Raw genomic sequence first — 12,596 nt, forward strand, 5'->3', positions numbered from 1 at the left:
GAAGGTACTGTACAAGGAAAAGAGAAAGATGCTTGGATGGCTGTGAGTGGTTGTTTCTCCTTTGGAATCTGGTAGTGTTGGGAGTGTTTTAAAAAGGTTGTTTTTGGAGAAGTGCTTGCAGTAGATAAGGAAGGAGATAAAACGCTGAAAAGGTGATTTTCCCGAGTAACTTTTCTAGATTCTGTGTTATGAGCAGATTCACTGTGTAAGCAATATTGTTCCCGGGCCAGGCAATCAAATATGGTACTGAGGAGGTTATTCTCTTTACCTTTCCTTAGAACGTTGTGCTGCTGCTAATGGCATCTGAGAAGAATGTCTGCTGTCACCAAGTGACACCCCTGGTATGGACATTGCCAGATTGGTTTGTGAATATACATAAGGCATTTGTTATGGGCTGAATTGTGTCCCAAAAGTCTTAACTCCAAGTAGCTCAGAATGTGACTATATTTGGATGCGGGTTCTTTTAAATGAGAATTAAGTTAAAATGAGGTCATACTAGGTCAATTAGGGTGGGCTCTAATCCAGTATGACTGGTGTCCTAGAAGAAGAGTCAGTCATGATGTAGACATGTACAGAGGAAAGACCATGTGAAGACACAGAGAGAAGACATCCATCTATGAGCCAAGGAGAAGGGCTTACTAGGCAGGTGAGCCAAGGAGAAAGACTCACGAGGATAGTGAACACTCAAGTCATTGTAGATAGTCACAAATTTGTGAGGCCTCACCATTTGGATTACACTCAGAACTGCATGAATTCCCAACATACTCAGTGAAGATTGATTTCCAGTTTCTTTCTTTCCTCATTTTAGGAGGAAAAAACTGTTTTTTACTGTTTACTTATTTTGCTTTTAATGTTTACTTATTTTATTTTACTATTTATTTATCCAATGAATGCTAATGGAGCTGTTACTATGTGCTAGGAAATTCAAACTGCATAAGTCTGCACACTCGACTTTCCCTTTTGTATGTCTCAAAGGCATTAATATTCAGTATTTCCCCAAACTAAACTCATAATCCTGCCCTTCCAACCTGGTCTTCTCTCTGTGCCTCTTGTAGTAAAATGGCACTACTTCCATTTATGCAAGACGGAAACTCAGGGGTCATCTTTGATATCTCTAATCTTCATCTCCCATATCTAACCCATCACCAAGGCCTTTCTGTTGACCCTTCTTATTATCTCTGGCGTCTATTACGTATGTTTCTCCACCAGCAACACTACCACCACCTTGGCCCAAGCTGTTTCAGTTAAGCTCCCCTGCAAGTTGTTGCCGTCCTGCAACCTGCCAGAGGAATCTTTTCAAAATTGAATTCTATCCCGCAGGAGCAGGATTTAAAAAAAAAAACAAAACAGAACAGCTCTAATTAATGCCATCCCCTACTAAAAAACCTTCTCATTGCTTTTCTTTGTTGTTTTGTTGTTTGTTTGTTTTCTTTTGGTATTGTTTTTTGACTTAAAACAAGAGAAATTTATTCTCTCGCAATTCTAGAGGCCAGAAATCTAAAATCAATGTGTTGGCAGGGACTATGGTTTGAATGATTGTCCTCTCCCAAACTCATGTTGAAATTTAATCCCCAATGTGGCAGTATTGAGAGGTGATTGGGTCATGAGGGCAGAGCCCTCATGAATGGATTAATAGGTTAATGGATTAATGGGTTGTCACAGTAATGGAACTGGTAGCTTTATAAGAAGAGGAAGAGACTGGAGCTAGCACATTCCGCTCCCTTGCCATATGATGCCCTGTACTACCTTGGGATTCTGCAGAGTCCCCACCAGTTAGAAGGCCATCACCAGATGTGGCCCCTCAACCTGGGACTTCTCAGCCTTCGTAACTCTAAGAAGTAATTACTCAGTTTCAGGTATCCTGTTATGAGCAATGAAAACTGGACTAAAACAGCAGGGCTGTACTCCCTCTGAAGACTATTGGGGAGAATCTGTTTCTAGGCTCTTTCAGCTTTTGGTGACTCTAGGCCTTTCTTGGCTTGTGACCATAAGATTCCAATCCATGCTTCTTTGCCTCCAACTCTTGTTTTTCTTTTTTTTTTAATTTTTAATTTTTGTGGGTACATAGTAGTATGGGCTACATGAGATATTTTGATACAGGTATGCAATGCATATTAATCACATCTTGGTAAACTGGGTATCTGTCCCCCTCATGCATTTATCCTTTGTGTCACAAACAACTCAGTTATATACTTTCAGTTATTTTTAAATGTATAATTAAATTATTATTGACTATAATAGTCACGTATTATGCTATCACATATGAGGTCTTATTCATTTTTTCTAACTACTTTTGGTACCCATTAGCCATTCCCATTCCCCAACCCATTATCCACTTCAGTCTCTGGTAATCATCCTTTTACTCTCTCTGTCTGTAAATTCAATTATTTTAATTTTTTGCTCCCACAAGTAAGTGAGAACATGCAAAGTTTGTTTTTCTGTGCCTGGCTTATTTCACTTAACATAACGACCTCCAGTTCCATCCGTTGTTGCAAATGACAGGATCTCACTCTTTTTTACGGCTGACTAGTACTCCATTGTGTACATGTACCACAGTTTATTTATCCATTCATCTCTTGATGAATACTTAGGTTACTTCCAAATCTTGGCTATTGTGAACACAGCTGCAACAAATATGAGAGTGCAGATATACTTTTGATATACTGACTGACTTTCTTTTGGGTGTATACCCAGTAGTGGGATTACTAGATCACGTAGTAGCTCTATTTTTAGTTTTTTGAAGAACCTCCAAACTGTTACCCGGTGTGGTTGTACTAATTTACGTTCCCACCAACAGTGGACAAGCGTTCCCTTTTCTCCACATCCTTGCCAGCATTTGTTATTGGTTGTCTTTTGGAAAATGCCATTTTACTGGGGTGAGATGATATCTCACTATAGTTTTGATTTGCATTTCTCTGATGAGTCATTATACTGAGGACATTTTCATATACCTGTTTACCATTTGTATGTCTTCTTTTGAGAAATGTCTATCCAAATCTTTTGCCCATTTTAAAATCAGATTATTAAATTTTTTTCTTGTAGAGTTTGAGCATCTTTATAGATTCTGGTTCTTAATCCCTTGTCAGATGGGTAGTTTGCAAATATTTTCTCCCATTTTGTGAGTTCTCACAGCTTTTCAATATACAAAATTCCTCAACTGACTTACGGCCTCACATGATCTTGTCACTTTTTACCAAGAATATCTTCCTTTGTCATCTTCAGCCACAGTGGTTTTCTTTCTTGCTGTGTTCTCTCCTGCCTGTTCCCTGGTGAGCAGATCTATGCAAACCCACCCCGAAGGTGAGAGGCTGAAGAAAGAGGCTGACAAATTCAGTTTCTCAGAAAGAAATATTTCATAGGCTCTGACAAACAGAAGTGGTATCTAGGGTAGCCATGCAATGGTGGGTCCCTGCATTCACCGTTCAGAAAGTGTCTTTTGTATGGCAAGCTTTTAGGGTAGAAACGTGCAGCTGATTACATCTCAGACCCTCTTGCTGAAACTCATGACTACTGGGGAGGTTAGGTAAGCATCTTTATGCACGGCTATATATGCTACAGGCATTGCTTAAAGACCTTGCTGCAGAACACCTTGGTATGCTGTGTTCAAACATCAGTTATCATGGTGAGTCCCCTTCCAGATGGAGTCACTCTTGCCATACAATGGCTGTTTTCTTACACAGACACAAGGCTTTCATTTATCCTGTTTCTTCTGCCTGGAATACTCTTCCCTTTTAACCTTTTAGCTCTTGTTTGCTTTCAGATCCTAGCTCAAGCAAAACTTTTTTCTGAAAAATCTTTCTGTGACTCTGACTAGTACAAATCCTTTATAATAAGCTTTTTACACACTGTGCGCCTTTCCCCCATAGCTCCTGTCGTGGTAGCAATTTTATATCGATTTGTTGCTTACTTGATACATGTCTCCCTAACTAGGTTATAAGCACAACTGAGGGCAGGAACTATGTTTGCTTTTTTCATACTCTTAGAATCTAGCATGGTTCTTGGCCCATAATAAGTCCTGAATAAATTTTGTTGAATGCATGAGTAAATGAAGGCATAGGTCATCCCTCAAGGAAATCCAGTCTAGAAGGAAGATAGGAATCACAACTCAAAATGAGAGGTGTGCTCTGTTAGAGATAGCAGTACATTTTGTTTTTGTTTTGTTTTTTTGAAGGGGGTGTTACTGAGCAATGAAATCCCAAAGCCTAGAAACCACCACTTTAGGTCCTGAGGAATTTTAACAGAGAAAGTGATACAATCAGATACATACTTTGGACATTTTTCTCTGGCACCAAGGTAGAAGATGGGTAGTACCAGACTAAGCCAAGGGGCAGGGCTGGGGTACAAATAAGGGATTATTTCAATATCCTGCTGAGAGATGACGACCTGAATTTAGTTGGAAGCCATGTGGAGGAAAGAACAGATAAGAAATAAAAGATATGAAATGGATTGAATCTTTTGGATTTAATGGTGTATTCATATGGGTGAAGGAGAAGAATTAGGTGACTGGTTGATGCCATTCATCAGGATTGGGACTATAAAAAGTGGAATTAAATTTTGGGATAAAGGGATTGAGTTATATCTGAGGCATATGGTTCATGTTGAATACCATAGTATTGTAGCTTTGAGTGTGTGTGTGTGTGTGTGTGTGTGTGTGTGTGTGTGTGTGTATGTATGCCTAAAGCTGTTAGGACTTCTTGAAACATTGTCTGTTCTTGACTCCTGAGTATATTTTCCTAGTTTTCCTCCTACCTCACTGGCTATTCTTCTGTGCACAAAGCTGGTGCCTTCATCTAACTTTTTTGTTTGTTTGTTTTTGTTTGAGACAGAGTCTTGCTCTGTCACCCAGGCTGGAGTGCAGTGGCGCGATCTCGGCTCACTGCAACCTCCGCCTCCCGGGTTCAAGTGATTCTTCTGCCTCAGCTTCCCGAGTAGCTGGGATTACAGGCTCGTGCCACCATGCCCGGCTAATTTTTGTACAGCCTTCATCTAACTTCTAAGTGTTAGTGAATCCCAGGAAATAGGCCTAGGGTCTTTTGCGTCTCTGCTCTACTTTTTCGCCAGGTGATTTCATCCAGTCTCATTTCTTTAAATACCTTTTATATACTGGTGATTTTTCCCAGCCTGTCTCTTGAACTCTCCAGACTAGTACATTCAAGTGCTTACTTGACATTCCTACTTAAATGTCTAGAGGCGTCTGAAATATAACAAGTTCAACTACAGAACCGTTGATTCTCTTTCCTCTCAAGACTGTTTCTCCCATAGTCTTCCTCATTATGGTAAATGGTAATTAATCTACCCAGCTGTTCAAGTGAAAAGCGTGGGAATCAAAGCACCTATGTTTAAAGTATGGATGAGTTTAACACCATTAACTATCATTAATCATCTCAAAGCTTAAATGTCACCAGGATTATGTGCCTAGGAAAGTCATAGTTAGAAAACCCTGTTTACACCCAGATTAAAGAGGAATTCTCTCATCTTTTCTTCTAGTACCTGCATAGTTTAATGTTTTAGAGTTAAATCTTTGATCCAATCAGAGTTGTAGTTTATCCATATGTATGATTTGCGAAATTAATCAAATTTTATTGCAGTATTATTTGTAATTGCAAAACATTAGGAATTATTTAAATGTCCAAATATAGGAGACTGATTGACAAAAGCATGGTGTGCACATGTGTACACACGCTTCACATTCACATACCCAGGAGTCAACCTTGATTTCTTTCCTCTCCTTCCTCCCTCTTCCTCACATTTAGTCCATCATTAAATGCTGTTAGTTCTGCCTACAAACAAATCTCATGATCCCCATTCTTGTATTTGTGCCTGAGTCACCATCATTTCTTGCCCAGCCTCCAACTTCCTTTCTTGACTCCCTTTAATAAGTCTCTACAAAGCTGTTAATGTATATGGGTTTCTTTTTTCTTTTTTTTTCTCCCCTCCCCTCCTCCCCTCTCCTCTCCTCTCCTTTCCTCTCTTTTCTTTTTTCTGAGACAGGGTCTCACTCTGTCACCCAGGCTGGAGTGCAGTGGCATGATCCTAGCTCACTGCAGCCTCGAACTCCTGGGTTTAAGCCATCCTCCCACTCCAGCCTCCTGAGTAGCTGAGACTACAGGAGTGAGCCACCACACCCAGCTAATTAAAAAAAATTTTTTTTTGTAGAGATTGCTGTGTTGCCCAGGCTGGTCTCAGTCTCCTGGCTTCAAGCCATCCTCTTGCCTCAGCCTCTCAAAGTGTTGGGATTACTGGTGTAAGCCACTGCACCCTGCTATTTTTTTGTTTGTTTGTTTTAAAAGAATAACATAAGTCCGAGCATGTCACAGACCTATTAAAAAGTCTTCAGTGGTTTCCTATGAAACAATATAAAAATCTTGGCCAGGCGCGGTGGCTCATGCCTGTAATCCCAGCACTTTGGGAGGCCAAGGCAGGAGAATCACAAGGTCAGGAGATCGAGACCATCCTGGCCAACAGGGTGAAACCCTGTCTTTACTAAAACAAACAAAAACAAAAATTAGCTGGACGTGGTGGCTCATGCCTGTAATCCCAGCTACTCAGGAGGCTGAGGCAGGAGAATCACTTGAACCAGGGAGTCAGAGGTTGCAGTGAGCCGAGATCGCGCCACTGCACTCCAGCCTGGTGACAGAGTGAGATTCTGTCACAAAAAAAAAAAAAAAAAAAATCTCAACCCTTGACCATGATCTACTGATCTAGCCAACTTTTTGGCTTCCTCCCCTATCTCTCTTCCTTGCTCACAGACTCATCACGAGCTTTCTTGCCTCAGAACCTTTGCATTTTCTTCCCTGTTCTATCATTCAAATCTCAGTTGAAAGTCCACTTTAAAGAGGTCTTCTCTGACTCTACAATTTAATGTTTTACCCCCGTCTTTCTCCTAGTCACTACCATATTTTCATTTTAATTTCTTCATAGTGTTTATCACTATAAGAAAAATTTCCTTCCTTCTTTCCTCTTTCTGTTCCTCCTTTTATTCCTCTTTTTCTTCTTTCTTACCTTATTTATGTTTCTCACTCTTCAGATTGTAGGTTTTGTCAGAGAAGGAATTTTATCTTGTTTTTTGACATCTATACCCCCAGTGCCTGGAACATTCCTATAGTCCTGGCACATAGAAAACATGTGAATATGAATATATCGATTCACTCTGCATGTGTTGTGTGTGTATAATATTGAATAAAGTGATTGGGTTCCTTTTTATAATAAAACAATCATTAAATGCTGTGTTCAGAGTACTCAAATATAGAATATTTGAAAAGTGTAAACATTACCCCAAAGATTGGGGAAGGAAAAAATAACCTAGAGTTCATGTTATTCCTTTGTTCAACTTTGTTTTTCTTTTTGGGCAGATTGGAGCAATAAGCAGAGTGGTGGGTGGGTAAAGTCCTAGAAAGAAATGGTGGGGGGCGGGGTGAGAAGGAGGTGGGGCAGTGAACTATATAAAATGAAAATAATGGCGTGAGCATAGTGAAGTAAGAATTAGATCTCATCTTTATTCTGGAAAGGGGTCAGCACAAATTACATGTCAATACTCAACTCTTGATTTTCTAGATGAATGGAAGGGAAAAGAATGAATGAATCCAAAGCAAGAGGGTAGTTTTGAAAAATCATGCTTGATTTTGAAATTCAATCAGAGGCAGATGAACCATAGATGTTCATCACCCATCCCAGAACCAAGTTCCTTTTCAGCAGCCCAAGCGGGACCGTAAATGAAATGGGTAAAACAAGGCTACCCTGGTATTGCCCTATTAACTTTCCATAGTTAACTTCATACATTCTGCTCAATATTTTAAAATCAAAAGAGCTTCTGGTAGAAGTGAATTTATAGACAAAACTTTTAAAATGGATGTCTCACTTCAATCTGAAACCAACAAAAAAAAAAACCTGTGCTTCCCATAGGTTTTGCTTCCTTGTTTACCCATCCTCTAACCTAAAAATTTCTGTATCATTTCCTGGACTCATCTCATGTTCCACCCTCTGTGAAGATCTGCTCCAACAGTTTTAGACAAAGTGAAATTCCTCTTAATGAAACTTCTTTGACACTCAAGTCAAGTTTATAGCTTAGTAATTATTCCATGAACATCTCTTACCTCCTTAATTGGTCTGGAAGCTCCCTGAGTATGAATATTCCATATGTTACTTATTTTGTGGAGGCTGAAGCATTCCCAGCCCAGTTCTGGGCTAATGGTAGGTATTAAAGGTGGATGGAACAGGTTATTTGAGTCCAATTCATATACCTTTATTCAAAATGGACAACCTACTTGAGCCCTCTAGGATGAATCTTTCTCCATATAAATCATTAATGACATTTTATTTTGTATTTTTCCAGATTAATTAAAAGAGCACTGGCAAAATCATTTTTTATTTGCACGTGAAGTAAAGTACAGCTTTTCAGAATGAAAACACTTATGAATCATTTTTGTTATGAATAATTTAGGATATTTTGGAGATTCTATTTCTGAGTAAAACAGTTCAAAATAGGATTTTGTTAATACCTGTTGATACATATTTAGAAACAAAAATGAAATATCCTTTTGAAAGTTTGCCATTGTAGTAAATTCAGTCATTCAAATTGTTTTCTCTCAAGACCCAAAAATGCCAGGGCATTGCTGGCTTTGAGTTTATTCTGAAAAGAAAAGAAAATATGTTATTTTAAAGCATTATTGGTTGTTTTTTAAGTACTTTTAAGTACTACATTGATCAGATTTAAAAAAAATTAGCTCCCCAATATGAGAGAAAAATATTAGCAGATTATACAGTGAATCTCTTAGCAAAATCCTCTTGACCTATGTTTTGCCCCGCTATTTGAAATCTAAATCTGAAACTTGATTGATTGTAGGGGGAGAGAAGAGACTTAAAAAGGGGAGAGCCCTCTTTAGGAGGTGCCCTTGTTTGGAAACTGGACCCTCTAACAGGTTGAATCTTAAGACCATTTGGAGGCAAATACAGAGAAAAGGTACAGTTAGGTCTGTGGGACAAGAGGGCTGCAAAAGGCGCCCCGAAGTCATCTAGCCATCCCCCAGCTGCTAGGCATATGTGGTGGTGTTTTCACATGACCCCAAATACAAGTTAAGCTTTTTCAGAGCAAGAGAAGTGATATAAATGAAGGGTCTCAGATGAGGGTACAAATCTGTACATCTTAAAATTTTCACGTAAGAAATGGACTCCCCAGCTATAAACTATATCAACTCTGCCGAAAGAAGAGATTTAAGAAGTAACTTTGTGATACCCTAACTAATTTGTTTATCCAGCTTGCAAAGGACAGGTATGGGCAGCTGAGGATGGAAGAAATGTATGGGGTTGTGTGACATCCATACCATTAATGTGTCCTTCTATATTATGACCACTTCAGGGTTCTTACACAACCTTGAAAAGTGGGTGATTTGAGGCTGGACATCTTAGAGTTCTTCCCCAATGCATACTTAGGCCATCCTCCTCTAGAGGAACATTTCAGAAGTGACTATTGTGGCCAGGAGGAACCATGTGCTTTATCTTTTAAGATAGCTTAGTACCATGTATCCTTTAGAGTATTTGATGGAGATCTGCTCCTCTAGTCAAGGCATTTGGGATCGCATCAGTTTGCTATAACCTACCAGTTATATTGCCTTTGGCAAGTCGCTCAACTCCCAAGTCTTGTTTTCTTTCTCCATATCTTCATGGTAGAACGCATCTACCTGTATACAGCAGTCCCCCCTTATCTATGAAGATATCTATATCTCCTGTATACAGAAGTCCCCCCTTATCCAAGACCGTCTGTGGATGCTAGATAGAATCCTATATATACTGTGCACAAATTTCTTTTTCCTTCTTCACAGTTTCATAGATAGAAGATGCATTCTTACAAAGTAAGATCTCAGCAACCTCAACATATAATTTTTCTTTCTTTCTTTATTAAGTTGAGAACTTTCCCCTTTTCACTTAAAGGAAGTACTTTACATCTTCTCTTGGGCATATCTGAATTGCCAGCATTACTACACTTGTGCTTTGGGGCCATTATTAAGTAAAATAAGGGTGAGTTGAGCACAAGCATGGTAATATGGCGACAGTCCATCTGATCACCAAGATAGCTACTAAGTGACTAATGGGGAGGGAGTGGATACAGCATGGAGACACTGGACAAAGGGATGATTCACATCTTGGGCTGGAGAGAGCAGGACAGTGTGTAAGCTTACACCATGCTACTCAGAATGGCATGCAATTTAAAACTTATGAATTGTTTATTTCTGGAATTTTCCATTTAATATTTTTGGACTGTGGTTGACTGGGGTAAGAGAAGCTGTAGAAGGCAAAACTGAGGATAAGGGGGGGACTACTGTGCCTTCCAATGTTGTTGTACTTATCAAATGAATTTATGTATTTTGTTTTCAATGTCTTTAGTGGTATTTACCTTCGCATGGTTTGAAATTCAAAATGTATAAAATGGATAGCTACTTCATTCCACTACTGCCATCTAACTACCTTTTTCTTCCCAGAGTTATCAGTTTCCTGTTTATGTTCCAGAGCTATTTTATGTTTATACTGCATAAACAAATACTTATATCCAGGCATATAAAGATTCTTTTTCACAAAAGATGTATTCAATCTACAAATGAAAGTATACTACACAAATTGTTTTGTACCTTGCTTTTAAAAATTTAATATATCTTGGAAATTGATTTCTAATTTATTTATAGTGGCGTAATTTCCATTGTGTAGATACATTAAAATTTATTTAACTATTCCCTTAAAGATTGTTTTCAGTATTACAGCATTACAACGAGTAACCTTGTACAGAATGTCATTGTGAATGTGTGTCAGTATAAAGCCTTTATGCAAGATTATAAAAAAACTTGAAAGTGATAAGCACATAATAAACAATAAAAGGCATGTAATAATAATTACTATTATTCCATTAAGTTTTTAATCAGAATATTTGGGGTCATCTGGTTTCTGTTTAATTTTGGTTAATAGAAAGTTTTCATTTTCAACCTTGTTTAAAAAAAAAAATCAAAATGTCTTTACGACAGCTTCCTACTTTAGGAAGGAAGCAGGTAAATATTTAACAATATTCGGTAGGTCAGTTCAAGACTTTTAGTGCCAAAGGGGACACTTTCTGTGTAAAATAGTCTGAGGTTTCCCAGTTAATAACTTGTAACTAGTATACTGAAGAATGAATTCTTCTTGGCATCTGTTAATGTGCTTTAAGCCTATTGAGAAGATTTGATGAACAATAACTTTAATGATTAAGGGAGAGAGAGTTCAAGGTAACTTGGATTCTAGTTTAGAAGAAAGACAAGAATTATGCAAAAGGATTACAACTAAGACTTTCGTAAGATTTATTAAGAGTTTATATAGTCTCGTGCTGTTATTTTTGGCCATCCGTGACCTCTGGGAGTGGTGGGCAGTGAAGGTCTTAGGAAGGACTTATTTTTTTGGAGGATGGGGGTGTGGAAGGAGTGGCAAAGGAGAGGGAACCTGAAGACACTGCATCTCATTTTAAACTCATCTTGGTTTAGGAGTCTAAGGGATAGACTAGGTAATAGTAGCATTATAGCACATATTAGTATTATCTACCCGCCTTAAAAGTCAAACGCTGGTTAAAAAAAAAAAAAAAAGAAGTCCAGTTACTTGAAGGATCTGATTCCTTGGGTACTTTTAATCGAGACTTTAGTTTCATTATCTAATGAATTACTATTTCATTACAACTAGAGTTATTACAACTTTTGAGATTGGTAGATTTGTAACAAATAATATAGAAAAAATTTATACATTTTTCTTATGATCCATCTAACATGCAGGAATATTTTATTATATGCTTCTATACAATTTCTTGGGTTTATGAATTTAGTTGTACTAGGCTGACTTTCAGCTTTGTCATTTTTTTTTGTCCTTTAATAGTTTAGCTATTTATGGAGATAGAGTAATAGTTTAAGGGAATTCAGTGTAATGGTTCCTCTGTTCTTTGTTTTCATGTATCAAAGTGCTCTGAAACCAAACTCAGAGCAGGAAAAGTCAGTAATAAAACCGTGAAGTAAATGACATTATACCTTTGTTTCTTCATCAAATTCTTCCATGGACTCTATTAGTTTCCCAGGTTCCAGCTCACCTAATGGAAAGGGGTAATCGGTTCCCAAAATGACTTTATCCTAAAAAAAGAAAATATATTATTTCTCTGTAATTTTGTAGAACATAAAAGAGCCTCCTCTAAACAATTATATTTACTTATTACAAACATTCCTGTCATAAAATAACATATTTCTTCCTGATTAATGGAAAAATAAAACTGGTCTAAATTTTTAAAAAGATTTAATGGTTCAAATTTTATTCTGACATTTTTTTCCAGCAGGTGTCACTATTAGGTCTCTTTGTTGCAAATCAACCCCATTCTCTCTTTTTAATAACTGAAATATAGAATACTGAAATATAAGAAGTAGATATTTATTAAAATATATGTATATATATTCAGATGAGATTAAGGGATTCTGTCTTTCTTAGAATGATACATTGCAATTGATTCCACAATTTTCCAAAACATACTATTAACAGAGTAGGAAAGGAAAAATAAAAATCAAATAACTAGATAAAAAGTAAAAAAAAAAAAAAAAAAAAAAAAA

At 37.6% G+C, this 12,596-nt stretch overlaps 1 protein-coding gene and 1 long non-coding RNA gene across 6 annotated transcripts in view; one reads left to right on the top strand and one right to left on the bottom strand.

Annotated features, from left to right (window-relative positions):
* LOC108539655 (uncharacterized) overlaps positions 1–12,596 on the top strand; it is a 55,532-nt gene that overhangs the window by 8,064 nt on the left and 34,872 nt on the right. The window lies entirely within an intron of this gene.
* The window catches only part of ACMSD (aminocarboxymuconate semialdehyde decarboxylase), a 67,609-nt gene continuing 63,359 nt past the window's right edge, over positions 8,347–12,596 (bottom strand). For all 5 annotated transcript variants that reach the window (XM_017888510.1, XM_017888508.1, XM_017888507.1 and 2 more), the window contains 2 exons: positions 12,030–12,128; positions 8,347–8,629 (listed from right to left, as the gene is read on the bottom strand). In XM_017888510.1, the coding sequence (XP_017743999.1) occupies positions 8,567–8,629; positions 12,030–12,128 (162 nt within the window). In that variant the 3' untranslated portion in view covers positions 8,347–8,566. The remainder of the gene's footprint in view (positions 8,630–12,029; positions 12,129–12,596) is intronic.

The sequence above is a fragment of the Rhinopithecus bieti genome, unplaced genomic scaffold (assembly GCF_001698545.2).
Source record: "Rhinopithecus bieti isolate Rb0 unplaced genomic scaffold, ASM169854v2 scaffold_15296, whole genome shotgun sequence".
NCBI lineage: Eukaryota > Metazoa > Chordata > Mammalia > Primates > Cercopithecidae > Rhinopithecus > Rhinopithecus bieti.